Below are 18,497 nucleotides of genomic sequence, written 5' to 3' on the forward strand. Positions count from 1 at the left end.
ACAAGTCATAGTAAAATACTATGACTTGTGCTCCACTCCACAAGTCATAATAAAATACTATGACTTGTGCTCCACTGCACAAGTCATAGTAAAATACTATGACTTGTGCTCCACTGCACAAGTCATAGTAAAATACTATGACTTGTGCTCCACTGCACAAGTCATAGTAAAATACTATGACTTGTGCTCCACTCCACAAGTCATAATAAAATACTATGACTTGTGCTCCACTGCACAAGTCATAGTAAAATACTATGACTTGTGCTCCACTGCACAAGTCATAATAAAATACTATGACTTGTGCTCCACTGCACAAGTCATAGTAAAATACTATGACTTGTGCTCCACTGCACAAGTCATAGTAAAATACTATGACTTGTGCTCCACTGCACAAGTCATAATAAAATACTATGAGTTGTGCTCCACTGCACAAGTGATAGTACAATACTATGACTTGTGCTCCACTGCACAAGTCATAGTAAAATACTATGACTTGTGCTCCACTCCACAAGTCATAATAAAATACTATGACTTGTGCTCCACTGCACAAGTCATAGTAAAATACTATGACTTGTGCTCCACTGCACAAGTCATAGTAAAATACTATGACTTGTGCTCCACTGCACAAGTCATAGTAAAATACTATGACTTGTGCTCCACTCCACAAGTCATAATAAAATACTATGACTTGTGCTCCACTGCACAAGTCATAATAAAATACTATGACTTGTGCTCCACTGCACAAGTCATAGTAAAATACTATGACTTGTGCTCCACTGCACAAGTCATAATAAAATACTATGAGTTGTGCTCCACTGCACAAGTTATAGTACAATACTATGACTTGTGCTCCACTGCACAAGTCATAGTAAAATACTATGACTTGTGCTCCACTCCACAAGTCATAATAAAATACTATGACTTGTGCTCCACTGCACAAGTCATAGTAAAATACTATGACTTGTGCTCCACTGCACAAGTCATAGTAAAATACTATGACTTGTGCTCCACTGCACAAGTCATAGTAAAATACTATGACTTGTGCTCCACTGCACAAGTCATAATAAAATACTATGACTTGTGCTCCACTGCACAAGTCATAGTAAAATACTATGACTTGTGCTCCACTGCACAAGTCATAGTAAAATACTATGACTTGTGCTCCACTCCACAAGTCATAATAAAATACTATGACTTGTGCTCCACTGCACAAGTCATAGTAAAATACTATGACTTGTGCTCCACTGCACAAGTCATAGTAAAATACTATGACTTGTGCTCCACTCCACAAGTCATAATAAAATACTATGACTTGTGCTCCACTGCACATTCTATTGACTGGATCTATTGTATTTTTATAAATTTATAAATAAAAAAATTTGCTTGGTAATTTCCAGTTTATTTTTAATTTGAAGCTACAGGCTACATCATGATTGTATTGATTAACAAGGGGCAAATGATTTACAATAAGATAAATTAAGCGGGAACAGACCGGGATTATTCGATTGGGAACCCATAGGGCTTGCACATTCGGGAACTTATAGGGACTGCCCAATCGGGAACCAATAGGGATCGCCCCACCAGGCCCCAAATAAGTTTCTGCGTTACAGCCCAATTTGGGGTCCCAATTGGGCAACCAAGCTGGGTCCCAAGTGGGAGCACGTGAAAATTTCTAGTCGGGAATGCTTCAAACAAAAAATGTTGGGTTTGTAGGCGCACATCTTATGCAAGCATTAAACTTGACCAAGATTTTCAAGCTGAATGAAAAGCTCACTCTATTCCGTAACTTGTAATCGATAGATAAACAATTTAAATTAGAAAGTTGTTATTGATTAAAAAAGTAACATTTTTTGTTCGAAATATTTTTCCGAAAAATGTTCAGTTTAAGCAAAAACGGACTGAAAAGTTTTACCCAAAATTGTTTTTCCGTATAATTGTCTCTAAGAAATTTAAGGCCTCTTCGAAAAAAAATTTTCCAATAAAAATGCACAAAAAGCTATATTTCTGCTATCAATTACTGTCTAAACTATTCGGTTTACAAAAAAATGTTTCAAACAAAAAATGTTTGCGTATTTATAAAAAACAACTTCTAATTTTAGCCGTGCATATAATGTTTGTCTGTTTTGAATCAGAGTGAGGTTTTAATTGAATCTGAAAACTTCGATGCCGGTATAAGATGCGGGTATGCCTTTGGAACTAACATTTTTCGTTCGAAGCATTTTCTACGATTAAATTTATTTATCGAGTTTCAACCAATGTCAACTTACAAAGACACTCTTTATGTATGTCGCATATACACGCCTGTTCAGGACTGGTTCTTGTGGTAAAAACTATAAATAAAATTGAAATTCCAGTAAAAAAAATATAGGTTAAGGTTAAAAATTTAATGTAAACATAATTTTGTGATTATAATTATTATTATTTTTACTACAGACAGACATACATAGACACCAATAAATGTAAATACATTATAAAAATAAACACTTTGTAAACTTACATATGTCTGACAGACGGACAAACAGATAGACTAACAAAGTAAATATATACAAAACTACACACTTGACTACTGCGCTGAAAGTTGTGGAATTTAATAAAAAAAAAACAACAAAAATTTTACACTACTGATTTTAAATTGAGAGGAACAAACATGTGTCTATCAATCAGTGAATTCGTTTTATGTTCGTTTAAAGCAAGGCGAGATTGAAACAACTGGAAAATAACTTTTTATTGTTGTCATTCGCGAATGGTGGCGCACACGCTTTTATATTTGATTTGATTAAATCAATTGATGAAAAATTATTTATTATTAATTTTATGAAATTTTGTTTGACTTTTTCGTCAACTTTTGGCACTATTTAAACTAGAGTTGAGACCACATTGAGATGAAAGTGTAGTGTAAATACAAGAACGTGAGACTTATAATTATTGTAATTGGAATTCGATTTTCGAATTTTCGATAACGTATCGTGATTTTTTAATATACCGATTATTTATTCGAAGTTACTGAAATCGCAATACTTAAAACATGAGCATAGGGTTGAAAAATGGGATGCATTTAAGTGCACTTAAGTTGAGTAATCAATATTCACTTCTTCACAACTTTTTCGACACTTGCAAGCTTTCTGCCATTATCTTCACATATCAATTGTCAATGTCTTAAACCGTATCATGTCTTTACTAGACTTTAGACTTTACTATTATTTTAATAAACATAAACAAAAAAAAATGTCAAAAACACGAAAAAATAAAAGCTCGACTTCCATAAACACACCACTTGGATCGCGATGAAAATTTTAATAAGATATTGAAACAGTGTGTAATTTTTTGTTTTGTGTTAATTGTTTTGTTTTGTATATGTTTAGAGGCAATATTTTAACACTTGTTTTTAAAAATACCACTATATATATGTATAAAAAAAGAGTATTAGTGAAATAAAGACGGCGTTAAATAAAAACTGCAAGGAAAAACAAGTCCACTAGTTTACATAGCGACTTAACAGTCGTGGCCCATTATTGGGAAAAATTCAGCTGGTCTAGATTTTAATGGACCCCGACTGTAATTTCAACAGCAAGTCTAAATCTGCCCTGGCGCTTGTACTGCCTTAACAGATTAGAATGTTATCTTTAATGTAAAAACAAGTGAAAACAAACAATTGTCTGAGTTAATTGTTGAAACACCATGTATAGACAGTGTTGATTACCAGCCATACATACATGTCACTCACACGACTGATATTCCCATATAATACATACTATACAATATTCGAACCTAATTTGCGCCCTCGTGGGTAAAGTGATGTTTACGAAAAAATGTTTCAAACAAAAGTTGTTTATTTTTTTTATAAGAAACAATTCTTACATTTAAACTTTTATTCTATCTCTAACGATTTGCAAGATGGGTTTTACAGACCCAAGACCCAACTGACCTATGTTGAAAAACTTGAAATTTCTTTTTTCGCTTTTGAGTTATCATGATGACAGACGTACAGACAGACAGACAGACGGACAATCGGAAATGGACTAATTACGTGATTTTATGAACATCTATATCAAAATTTTGTTGATAGCATCAATATTTTTAAGCGTTACAAACTTGAGACTAAACTTAGTATATCTTGATATATTTCATATGCATGGTATAATAAAGATTTTTAATAAATATTTTTTACTTTCATTCCCAAAGTGGCTATCTTTAAAAATATTTTGCATTCATAAAGTAAAAGCAACAGAGATTACCTAAGAATCCCACGTTTTTTACTTCAATTTTTACGTTGGTTAGGTTATGTTTGAGTTGCTGTCCTCGGGTGGGACACACTTAGACCAAAGGAACCTGTTTAAATTTAAAAATTATTTTATCCATATTTTAACTAAAGCGTATTGCCATAATTTTTTTAATTAACGCATTCTCTTTACTTTTTTTTTTAAATAACTTTTTTTTTTGTTATAGGCTGAAAATTTACTATTGGATTCAAATGGTAATATAAAAATAGCAGATTTTGGATTTTCAAATTATTTCACGGATGGTGGACAACTATCCACATGGTGTGGTTCACCGCCATACGCAGCGCCTGAAGTATTCGAGGGAAAACGCTATACTGGTCCTGAAATCGATATATGGGTAACGTATATATTATTACATAATTTAATGTGCACATAGATTATGTAGGTATTGTTATCCTTGTTTATTTACTATATAACCATTGACGTCATCAACATATACGATGTTGATGACATCATATCACATAGTTTTATAGTCGTGGCTGGCTGTTAGTAGTTGTTCAGTGTTCCCTATATATTTAAAAAGTTTTTCATTACACATGATATTATTGTAAATGTAAACAAAATATTATTTGAAAAAGTAATTAAATTATTTATGAAGTAGTTTTTCTTTATTTCATAATAAAAAATTAAATCATTTCATCATTTTCATGTTTTTTATGACTTTCTACAGGAAAATTTACTGTCAAAAACATTTCTTTTTGGTAACAAATTAATAAAACAAACAATACCCCGCGAATAATGAGACGAATGATGTCATTGCCACGTCACAACTTTGGGGCCTGCATACTAAGTAAAAATCTTCGATATATTATTTTCTGAGATTTTTCTTTGGATTTATTGCAGGATTTTGTCACTCTAATAATATGATGTTCTAAGAAGATTACACTGAACACGAAAATGACAAAATTTTTCTATGACATTTTTGAATAATAATGTGGAAACTGTTTCTTATACAACCTCTATGAATAAAGTTTCTCCTTCCCACACTGAGGATCAAACATAAAAAGGAGTTGAGGGACTAGGCAATTACGAGATTACAACCCTCAAAAATCAATTCGTTTCGGAAAAATCGAAATTGCAAAGTTTCTTATCTTTACTTTTACGCGCCGGGCTTAAGTGCAAAGCTTGTGTTCAATATTCATGATCAAAATAAATTTTTGAACCAACAGTCTTAGAATCTCAAAAATCTTTACTCGTTAAATGCATAATACAGTGAAGGAATGTGAAATTAAAAATTCCCGAGTTGCCATTAAAAACAAACAGTGGACTAAAAGTCTTCTTACATCATATCTTACAAAAATATAGAAATAATATCCCACATTTGTAAAAAACAAAACCTTCTAATCGTGCCGATGGTCTCTTTTACTTTCGAGCAAAAAATTAAAATCCACTTTTTTATGCAATTGACAATTTACGAGATATTTACGATTTCATGGTACCAACACCAATAATACACATAATTTAAGGTATTTTTGATTCTTTAAAGAATTTAATTTAATTTAAAAATGACATACTTCTGATTTAATAGTCCCAATATGTGCTTACATTACGTTTAATTTGATCAGGATATTTATTAAGACGTTACATAAAAAGTTCATTGTACTTTAAATTATCTCTGTTAGTTTTAACTTTTGATAACTAAATAATTTTTTAAATGATAAAACATAAAATTTGGAAAAAAAATATAAATTGACGTTTATGATACATTTTCTCAAAATTCATAAATCAAAGAAACAAAGTTCCAACATAGTTCCATGAGTTTCAAATCAAGACAACAAAGCAACAACTTTGAAATGAAAACAAAGTTTAAAAAACCCTCGACAAACTGAACCAATTTTGAAGGTTTTCTATAATTTTTTATTTTTTTCGGTTACGGAACTCCCATATTGCACGTGAAACATAGCTAAGAAAACTCTCCATAAAATTAACTATCAAAAGAAATATAAAAAAATCAAAATCGGTTTATCCATTTAGGCGCTACACAGACAAACACACATAGCAGTCAATCTTATAACATCCCTTTTTTTCCGAGGTTAAAAAAGAGATTAATTCGTTTTATAAATGTTCATTATCTTCTTGTTCACAATTCGTTTTACAAATGTATATCTACTTATGTATCTGCTTATATGCCAGGATATTGATGGCCTAGCTCTCAAAACAATATTGTTCTGTATATTTATTTATTTATAAAACAAATTGTTGTACATAGAAAATATTTTTCAAATTTAATTTTCTCTAAAGTAAACAAATGTTTTTCTCATTTTCCAGAGTTTGGGTGTTGTATTGTATGTACTTGTATGTGGTGCATTACCTTTCGATGGATGTACATTACCAGCATTACGTGATCGTGTACTATCTGGACGTTTTCGTATACCATATTTTATGAGCTCTGGTAAGTAAATTATTTCTTTTTTTCGGAAGTGACCAATACACATTTTATGTTTATTTTTAATAGGTACACAAAGTAAGGCATTTTTAAATAATAAAAATTTAATATAATAAAATTTTCTTTATCAGTTAGTGCTTTTTAAACCAGCCTTCAGTTGATTTTGTTTTGAACAGAATATTTTTTTTACTATATTACATTGAAGTTGGGAAGATTAAAATTTTTATTTTATGACTCTGTGTGGACTATTTCTGCCACCATAATAAAAAATATATTTTATCCTATGCCTCTAACACGAGTTATACAAAAAATTATCAGTTTCCAGTGCTGTAATGGAGGATATACGGCGGTGTATCCTGTGGCTATTTTAAACTGACTAAATGGTTTTATAGTGTTTTTGCCGATTGAAAAGGGTGCCGAATATTATTTTCAAATCAATTAAGTGAAACAATACTTAAAAACTCCCGACAAATTTTTCGGGTACGGAACCCTAAACTCGCACTTGAAACATATCTAAGAAGCCATTAAATTACCATTTTCCTTAAAACCTTGTCCAAACTGATCCGAACTGACTCTAAACTTGCACTTGAAAATTGCAGACAGACGCACATACATAGCGGTCAAAGCTATAATACCCTTTTTTTTTAGTTGGGGGGCTAAAAGTATTACATATCGAATGACTGTGGTAGTTTAAAAGTATTACATATCGAATGACTTTTCGTGTTTAAGAAGTTATTGATAAATTTTAAATAATTATTCAATCAACATAAAAATACGACTAGAAATAATAAATAAATCAATGAACTTTCTATGATTTTCAAATTATTATATCTTTTCCTAAATAACAGATGGTATACCAAAATTATTTTTTATATTCAAATTCATTCTCCACTGTTTCTCATTCTCCACAATACAATATACCAAATAATATACGCATCGGAAATTAAACTAAATCACAAAATAAAACTCTTAAATTGTATAATGTCGATGTTATGTCGAAGAATGTTGGGAAAAGTTTTTAGAAAGTGATATGAAAAAAAACTTTTATATTGCTTATGTTTTAATATCTGTTTTTTTGTTATATAAAATTTCGAAATGTTTTTCATACCGATTTATATTTAAGAAAAATCGATTTAAGTATTAAAATTTATCTTGAAGGAAAATTAGTTTTAATTTTCGAGCGATAATAAAATGTTAAGTTCATACCTTGTAACCTTGTAACACCTAACAGCCCAGTTCATATTTGTGGTGTTTGGCGAACATTTGTTCAATGTTTTCTACATAATTTATGAACCGAATTGACATTTGACATATAACAAATAGATATTTGGCAAGCAAAATATGTTTAGTGCTTCTACATAATATCGGTTTTTACTATATATCAAAGTGAATGCATTTTTACAATTTTCGTATGGAGCTTGTTAATCTAAACTTAATCTAGAAATAAAAAGAAATAAACATAGTTAATTGTTTAAGAACTCTGTACATAAAATAATCTACTTTGTCATTGAACTTTTCTTGATAGATATTTGTAGAACTCAGTATCCATGAATTATTTTTACTCATAACGAAGCAATAAGATTTGAGTTATCGTACAGTGTAGAGATGAGCAAGCAAATTCGATTAATCGAATATCGATTTATTATTTTCATTCGATAATCGAATATTTTTTCTTCATGATTTTGAAAGTCGATGAATCGATTATTTTATATTTGCTATTAAAAATAATCGAAAAATTTTGAAAGCAGCCAATTGTAAGAATTACAATTTCATCCCTTCCAGCTCCAGGGGGGTGTCCCAGAGGGGAGTTATATGAAAACTAGGGACTTGTTGATATAAACCCTGATACGAAGTTTTACTGCTGTTCCCTCAGCCTCTCCCTAGAAAATTCCATTTTCCTGTATTTGGAAAGGTTTTCCCTAGGGTGTGGGCCTTCTCGAATTTTCCCGAATATGAGGCTTATACCAATCCTAGGAATAGGCAGTGTTGATTACTCTTTCACATTGCATGTCACACATACATAACTGATATTTCCATATAATACATACTATACAATTTACGCCTAATTTTCGCCCTCACGGGTAAACAGTGATGTTTACGAAAAAAAGGTTCATACAAAAGTTGGTTATTTTTTTATAAGGAACATTTTTGGTTTATAAGGAACAAGACCCAATTCACCTATATTACTTTTTACGTCCTGGGTACGCTATAAAAATTTCATCTTGATATCTCGTTTCGTTTTTGAGTTATCGTGTTGGCAGACAGACGTACAGACAACCGGAAATGGACTAATTAGGTGATTCTATGAACATCTATACCAAAATTTTGTTTGTAGCATCAATATTTTTAAGCGTTACAAACTTGGGACAAAACTTAGTATACCTTGGTATATTTCATATACATGGTATAATAAATAAATGTCAAAATCATAGAGAACTTGTCGTTTTCCTTTTCAAAGTATTATTCTTGAAAATTTATATTTTATGAAATTAAAAAATGAACAATGACAATTTAATTGAATTTAAAAAAAAAAATGAAACACATGCTATAGAGATATTATCAATCCCATGGTGTGATGTATATAAAGTAACCTTAATAACTAATTAAAGTGCACATTGTCTTGTAAGAAAATGTGTATTGTATGATAGAAAATACTTTTTCTATATATTTTCTATTAGTCGTGTCATTTTAGCATTTCATAGAGAGTTTTTTTGTACCTCAATTTATCGAGCCAGTTTTTTTTTTTAAATGATCAGGAAGGTCCATATATCGGAATATACATTTAACTTTTTGCCGCTAGAAAGTTTTGGTTTTTGGTATGGGCCCAGTAGGCCAATCATTAGAATCCATTTATAAAGTGATTTTTGGAACTTTTAAAACCTTGAAAATATGGGCCAGAAACGTATAAGCGGGGGTTTTCGGGGTCTCTGATCACTATTCCGAAATCAAAATTTCAATATAATCTCCCCCTCTTGGGGTAATTTATCTAGGTGGCCCAAAATTACAATATTCTGTAAATATTCAACAAAATGGATCAAAATGGTATACTCAGGGGTTTTTGGGGTCACTGATCACGTTCAGAAGTTAGAATGAAGATGTACTCGCCTCTTCTGGGGTTGTTCGCCCCTGCTAGTCCAAAACATCAGGATTCTATAAATATTCGAAAAATGGGCCAAAAAAATATGGTCGGGGGTTCTTGGGGTCACTGATCACGATTCCGAAGTTAGAATGGGAATACACGCCCCCCTTCTTGGGGTTTTTTGCCCTTCGTTGACCTAACACTGCAATTTTCTGTAAATATTCAATTTGGACCAGCGGAGTGAATTACCCCAGGATGGGGGGGGGGGGTATATCGAAATTCTGACTTAAGAATAGTGATCAACGATCCCGAAAACCCCCAAATGTACGTTTCTGGTCCATTTTGTTGCATATTTTCAAGGTTTTGAAATTTTCAAAAATCACCTATTATAATAAAGGGCTTTTTTGGCCCATAGCAATGGCCAAACTTTCTAGCGGCAAGAAGTTAGATGTAGATTTTGATATATGGACCTTGCTGAACATTTTTTAAAAAAACTGGCCCGATAGGTTGAGGTACATAAAAATTCTTCATTTTAGCCTTTTTTGATCTAAAATTATTCGCCTATATATATTTTGTGTTTATTATGTTTATTAACATAAAATTCCACTAGTCTAGTATTACTAGATATAGTAATACTAGACTACCAGGTAGTATAATGGATTAAGAGCCAGTCCAAAAAAAATTCTATGAATTTACTAAAGCTGATCATTGGAGGATTGGTTATAGTTGTTGTGTACACAGTGGCGTGCAATACATATAGACAGAAAGACATACCTTACATAATTCAGATAAATATATATAATCTTGTTCTGATATCTAATATTATTTATCTACGAGTATTATCAATAAACACAAAATTTTAACGGATATCATTTATAATTCTATACGGCATACAGATTATGCCAGCTCGCTTCACTTCAATAAACTCTCACTTAATCTTAAGCAAGTTCTCATTGCGCTGCACTAGCGCTGCTGAGTACCTCCAGCCAAAGACACAAACTTGTCTTGTCTAAATGTTTATATGTAAACACTCATATTCATACCACACATGACTACAAATTACAACGTTTACCGAAGTAGCTTCGTTTTTTATTATTAAATACACCTACATTTGATTGATCGGTGGAGATCATAATTTCTAACTATTAGTTATCAACGCACTATTACTTTTTCGTCTTATTGTTTTTATACTGATTCGAGTCGAATATTGATTGTTTTATAGTAAGTTCAAGTTCAAAGAATTTTTTTTGGCCTGGCTCTCCCATTATAATAATAATACGCTATACACAGGCAAAAAGTTTGAACCAAATAAAATAATAACACAAGAGGCAAATGTGTGACATCGTCAAAATATGACAGTGATTGATATAAAACGAGGCATACGAGGCGATAATATACATATTCACTGAGTGATTGACTGTTCAAAAGGGTGGTTCAACAGATTTTCCGCTATTGGCCAAGTAGACCAATAACCAAAATTTATATTAACATTAATTAACATTTGGTTAACCGGTATTTGTCCATAAAAAAATTATAATTTTCTTTCACTGTTATTTTGAAAAAAGAAACTGATTGAGGATCCTCAAAAAGGCGAGAAAGAAATCTATGAAAACATATCATCCATATACCGTTTTCCCATAAGAGCAATGTTAAATATCCCTACTTTTGAAGTCAATTATTTATTTAAATAATCGGGCAACCCCAGCTTATTTTCAGAATTGATTTAGACTTAGTCCAACTTCTTATAAAAAAATCAAGCCTTTTATCTAAAATAGCCCTGACGCTCGTACATCCTTAATGACTTCAATTTATAAAATGTAAACTGACTTTACATCTGATAGACGTTCTGGTTAACATGAAAGTCTTCTTTAGTGAATCAATCACCTTACACCATGAAATAGAAAAGGACGTCCTTTTCACATATAAAAAGACGGTACCTATACCTCTACAACTAAGTTGATTGTATATCTAGACGGACATATTTCAATGTTACACAGTCGACGCTCAATTCACAGTTGTAATGACGCAAATCTTACAGGAATGACGTCAATGACAACTACTGACTGAAGCGTCCGTCGACTTATACACACACAAATCATAATATAATATTAAACAAGTAGTGTATATGACTGATACAAAAACCTCCTATATGGTGGTGTACTGCTGATCTTGTTTGCAGTAAATGCTCATTGGCTTTCCCTATCACAGCCTGATATTGTGCCATGTGCCTGGTTTAGCTCTGCCTGTTGGGTTTGAAATGTAAGAGGATTATTGTAAGCTTTCTGATAGAAAGCCATTTTTGTTCACCTTGAAAATTTAAATCAAAGTTTACGTTTTAAGGTGTTTGGCAATGTTACAGCCTCAATTTTTGTAATTTTAACTTATGGTTGGGCTGCATGACTGTTCAATTCTATAAAAGGACCCCGCAATATTAGAAACTTTTTCTAACCCACCCTAAAATGTTCCTTGTATCATCCTGATCAAAAGCTCTCACGGACAAAAAAATTTTTAAGGAGTAGTTTTCGAGCTACGGGCGATCAAAGCTACATACACATTATATTTATATAGCCCGTAGCTCGAAAACTGTTCGTTAAAAAATTTTGGGCTCATGACAGTTTTTGATCAGAACGATCTGACGAACATTTGGGGCGATTTGAAAAAGTTTCACAGTAAGCCATTTTCCTAGTCATATACTAAAACTATAGCTAGTAGCTTTGAAAGCCCGCAGCTCAAAAACTACTTGATAAAAATTGTTGTGGCCGTGAGAGCTTTTGATCAAAATGATCCAAAGAATATTTTAAGGTGAGTTAGAAAAATTTCAGAAAAAGTCATTTTCCTATCTAATATTGCAGGGTCCTTTGCAATCAAATTAGTGCCTAGTAAAATATAAACTGAGGGTGTATCAACAAACAATTTAAAATTTCTCTTACTTCTCTCTAATACTAGCAAAAAGGAAATTAATTTTCCCAAAATGTATCATCATAGAACATTGAATTGGAATTTAGGAAGAAATACACATTTGGAATTTATCGATTATTATAGGAAAATATTTATCATAGGCAGTGAAAAATTTATTGGCCTGGATCCTTAAGGCTATATTCACCATTGTTTTATACTATAAGAATCCGAGTACGGAATCGCTGTTCGCGATATATTGATATTGTTACAAAGATTTTATTTAAATGGAATGAGAGGTTTCATTATTATTATTTGATTGTAATAAAAAAGAAACACTTAAATAATAGCTAAGAATTGTTTTTAAATTGTTCTTTCAAATTAACTTAATTAGTTTTTATTGTGTACGTTTTTAATCGATTTTTTTCAATTTAAAATGTTAATAACAAGTTTTCTTTAAATTTGTGTTATTTTGATTTTCACAAAATTTTTTGTAAATCAGTCAATTTTAATTTGACTATTTTTTTCTGTTTTTGTGAGTCCCACACTCATGGTCCACACCATAGACAACTAATTTTAATGTAGATTTGCAACCGTTTTTATCATATGAGCTCCAAAAAATTGGCACTTCCAATAATGAATGCATTTTTTACAATTTTCGAAGGTTCTATCTAAATCAAATGAAAAATATTAAAAAAGATAATATAAAAATAAAATTTTAAAAAAAGCAACAAGCTTGTATGGAGCTTGTTAATCTAAAGTTAATCTAGAAGTAAACATAGTTAATTGTTTAAGAACTCTGTACATAAAATAATCTACTTTGTCATTGAACTTTTCTTAATAGATATTTGTAGAAATCAGTATCCATGAATTATTTTTACTCATTACGAAGCAATAGTATTTTAGTTATCGTACAGTGTAGAGATGAGCAAGCAAATTCGATTAATCGAATTTCGATTTATTATTTATTATTTTCATTCGATAATCGATTATTTTTTCTACATTGATGTTACTACAGTACATAGTTTCTAAATTAAATAACATAGCCAATGACTGTTACAGAAACGTTGTATGTAAAGAAAACATAAACTTTTCTATAGAAAAGTCTATGTTTTCTGTAGAAAATGTTTAGAGTAAGCTTTGCTTATTCCTCTAAGAAATATGTCCGTCCTCGAAAATAAACAAATTAACGAAAATTTGTTTTGAAGTTTTAATTAGTAATAATTTTAAAAAAATGGTTGATTTATGTTGCGTGGTAGAATACAAAAAGAACTAGTACTATTTAGGTAAATGAAAAAAATTATTAACTTTAAGTAATCTTTCTGCCTATGTAGAGTCAATTAAAAATGTAAACAAAAATATGGTTTTATTTTGGAAATGCACCCCTCAAAATATGTTGCCACCCACATTCATTGAAGTATTTCAGAGGAAATGGAAAAAAAAAACAAATTTCCGTGTCTCATGATTTTTTTTACTCATATCATCTATATATATTTTACATATAGTATCTGTTTTATCAGTTAAATATAAACGATATTTCGATATTTTATGTAAGACTATTCTCTAATCACGAAAAAAAAATAATAAGATAAGCAACATCATATTCAAAAATTTATCATGAGTTTATTTAAATGTTATATCCGTTTTTCGAAAATATAATTTTCAATAAATTTTTTGTCATTATTCTAAAAAAAAAAAAAAAGCATAATTATCGAGATAATAAACAGAGTAACAATTTTATATATATGCTAGTCTTTCCGAAAATTTAAAGGAAAAACTGCAATTATAATTACACAATAGGATGAAAAATGCAATTTTTAATAAGTTTCGCTTTTATTTCCTTAAAAAAAAACTTTCATTTTACGATATATTAGCATTTTTCCCCACTTTAATCAGAATTTTCCATATTAGCCATTTTTTGGTTTGGTTACTGCAGTAAAAAGGCAGATATCGAAAAATTTTATTCTTACTTTTTGCCTACATTTATGAAGTTATAACAAAATTCATCAAAATAAGGTACAAATAATTTCAACTACTAGTCTAAACTAGCCCCGGCGCTCGTACTGCCTTAAAGTATTTTGACATCATTTTGAATACATAAGTGATCATGAAGAAATTTATTATAATTATACATAAAATATTGTTATATACGAGAGTAGATTATGAAATAGAATATTCGAAAGACCGACTCGAAAGATTGAAATTCATCGTAATTATATTCAATGACAATTATAAATTTAAAATTTTTTAACGAAAATAAATTATTAAATAAACATAAAATGTTTATTGAATTTCATAAATTTGGCATTAATCCCGAAGGACATTAAACATCTTTTTTTAATAAAAATTAAATCGAAATTTCAAAAAAAAAGTAATTTCATTAAATATTAGGTTTAGCGGAAAATACGCTTTGATAAGACCTGCGGCTTTGATATTGATTCTATTAAGATCGTGTAACGTCATAATGTTAATTAATAATTGTATACAGTGTATACTATTCAATTAACATTATTACGTCATAACGATGTTTTACGAAAATTTTTTTTGTCGGGCGTTTTTGTTTCTCTTTTGAAAAGTTTTTTTTAAACTATTTATAACTTTTGTAACCGACCATTTTTGTTGTACGATGCCCGGTTCACGAGATATTTCCTAAAACGTATTTTCCAAGATGGCAGCTGAATCTCAGGCCCCTGCGTCCCGCCAATTTGGATTTACACTTGGAGGATGCCCCTAAACATATTCCCATACGAAAAAAATTTCTGCAGTAATTGCCTACTAGGTAAACTCATAAATTTTTGTGACAGTGTGTATAGATATAGTGATACGTATCATAGAGGTGAAAGTAGTCTTAGAATAAAAAACTTTTTCACATATTGAAATAAAAAGTTTGTTGTTATTTAATCCTAACTGTTATAAATTCGAATGTAACTTTATTTGTTTGTTCCGCATTCATTTATAAAAACTATAGAACGGATTTTGATGAAACTTTCACAGTATTATAACTTATACATCAGATAATAGGACATGCGCTATAATTTATTTAATACCTACATTGCAACTCTTCGAAAATTATAAAACGCCCCTAAAACTACCCTTTTTACTTCTATTCATGCTAGAATGATAAGATTTATAAAATCCCCTAGGAAGTTGGAAAACACTCTCTAAAATTTATCTATTTCTTATATTTTTATGAGGAGGCTGAAAGTCGTCAAAAGGGAACGCACATCGATTACTTATATAGTCTAAAGTAATGCCTATACGAAATTGCGAGCGCAGCGAGACAACATCTTCATTAACGGGATTCAAGTCGCAGATAAAAGCTAGTATAATATATAAAATTGGGTTACTTCTGTCACCAATAATAAAATAAACAGTAGAAGAATAATTTATCCAAAATTATTATACCTGTTGTTATTAAAAAGTTTGCTCAACGAATATAAATAATATTTTATGATTCAAATAAATAATATTAAAATGTGTCCAAGCAGTCATTTTGTAAAAAATTATTGTGACGTCAAACGATTTTAGAAATCTAATTATATCATATGTTTTATTTTTGGAATTGGGAGAGTATTTAATTTGAATTTTTTAAACAAGCCGTCCTACACATGATCCAAAGAAACCAGACCAATAGCCAAACTATTGACAAAATATTACGCCAGTCAAATTCTTTATTAAAATCGCAAAACGCGATGTAAAGCTGCTTTTTGGTATGTTATTTGGACCCTTTAGGAGAATGTGAAACAATGTTTTGCAAGCAAAGAAAAACTTTTTCCAGTTTTGTATTTATTACGCAGGTAACACTACTTTTTTCTTTGCTTGCAAAATGTAGTTTCACATTTCCCTAAGGGGTCCAAATAACATACCAAAAGCAGCTCTACTTTATCACCTTCCTTCAAAAAAAGGCGGCGTTATTTCGAAAATTTATTATAAGATTCACTAGTTGAATCTATTAAGAAAATTTATCTCTCGATCTTTTATATTTATGGAGATAATGGATACCAAAGTTTTGCCCTAATTGGCACCTCACGAGAAAACAATGATGTTTATGAAAAATTGTTTCAAACAAAAGTTGTTATTTTTACATTTAAACTTCTATCTTTAACGATTTAACATAAGCAAAACTCAAAATTTTAATATTTCTGAAATGTTTCAAATTTTATATATATTCAAAATGATAGTAGCAACTAATGTCAAAGGCTCATAGACTTGAACTGTAAAAACTGAAAAAAGACCGAAAATTTCTCAGATTGCCACGGATTACGTAGGTAAAACAATTTTTTTTTGCTTGGAAAACGTAGTTTTACACTCCCCTCAAGGGTCCAAATAACATATGAAAAAAGCAGCTTTATGCATCGAGTTTTGTGATTTTAGTTGTTTATTTTTATACGATTTTACGGGCGAATCTAGGAAACTGAAATATTTTCAAAAGGCGCACATATATTTGTATCATTTTGGTTTTTAGATGTCAGAAATGACTAGTGATTATTTTATGTACCTATACCTCCTCTTATTTTCAAAGTCAATTCAAATACTCCAGCCTTTTCTTGTTATTCTTTTCTTGTCAATCATAACCAGTGGTCACAAATATCAAAATAAAAATCGATATGTGTTCATATTTTGTCTTCAATAGTAAACTTTCAATACATTCCGTTAAATTCAAAATAAATATTTCATATTGTACATGTTTCTGAACTCAATTTTCAGAGCGAATACAATAGTTTCCCAAAAGGAAATTAATAATTTCAATTTTATGAAAAATGTTAATTTTCACATCCTGAATCAGCCGAATATACCTAATGTTCGCTTAAAATTTTCCTATGTTTGTTTACAGTACATATTTAAAAGTTTTTGTAATCAGAGATTTTTAAATTGATCGAAAACAAATATTATCTGGAATATCCAGCAGCTCTTGGACGATGGTTTTTTATAGTAAAGTTGTCTGATATACCTACGTAATCTATATTGTACCTAATATAATATTTCTAAAACCTATGACGTCTCAACTCAAGTTTAAACATAACTATACTTTCTTTAAATAGATAAATCAATTTTTTGGAAAAACCACCTTATACTGGTTAAGTATAATTTATAGATCCTCATTAGAGGAATATCCGGAGTTTACCGGACTTTATACTCGTGTTAATTTAAATATAAACGAACTTTAACTGGAAATTCAATTATTTATTATTAAAAAAACATTATTTCTTTTTGAGACAATTCACAATAAGAACACTCAATGAATCATTTTCTATTGTCAAAGTGCCTACTTCAGTTGCTAAATAATACCTACATCTCAATTTATTCTCGGAAAATTTCTGTGATCTTATATAGGTATTTTAAATCGTTTGTAAGAATTTTATTTGAAAACATTTTCTTTTTTAATTTAATTCACCCTCTTTTTTAAATCAATTTTTGTATTAGTTGAATAAATCTACAAGGTATTTGATAAAGAATTCGATACATTTTTGAAAATAGCTAATTTCTTTTAAACAATTCTTTTTTTTTTTCGTCTCAATCCGATCAATAGAAGCAGACATATTCAAGAAAACGTCACCAAAGAAAATAATGTTGAGATAAAACCGCGTGCAGTATAGTTCGCGCGGATTGTTCGGAAAACTTTTTTTGTATTTTTTACAACAAAAGAAACCTATTTTTTTAAAAATTAACCATTTTCAAAAATTTATCTAATTCTTTATCAAAATTCGGTAGATTTATTCGACTGTATCTTAAATTTGCATTTCTTCCTTCGACTACGTATTCTTATCTTTTCGGTTCCTCATGGATTATTTTCAGCACTTCAGTTCATATTTTATACAAGGCATGTGTATTTTTTTGTTTTCTTCAATTCATGATT

The 18,497-nt window shown here is 30.2% G+C and overlaps 1 protein-coding gene across 1 annotated transcript in view; it reads left to right on the plus strand.

Moving 5' to 3' along the window:
• LOC123291995 (serine/threonine-protein kinase par-1) overlaps window positions 1-18,497 on the plus strand; it is a 134,332-nt gene that overhangs the window by 103,468 nt on the left and 12,367 nt on the right. Inside the window, exons 5-6 of the mRNA XM_044872492.1 lie at window positions 4,447-4,617; window positions 6,549-6,672. Coding sequence (XP_044728427.1) covers window positions 4,447-4,617; window positions 6,549-6,672 — 295 coding nt within the window. The remainder of the gene's footprint in view (window positions 1-4,446; window positions 4,618-6,548; window positions 6,673-18,497) is intronic.

Source organism: Chrysoperla carnea, chromosome 2 (assembly GCF_905475395.1).
Source record: "Chrysoperla carnea chromosome 2, inChrCarn1.1, whole genome shotgun sequence".
NCBI classification, from domain to species: Eukaryota; Metazoa; Arthropoda; class Insecta; order Neuroptera; family Chrysopidae; genus Chrysoperla; species Chrysoperla carnea.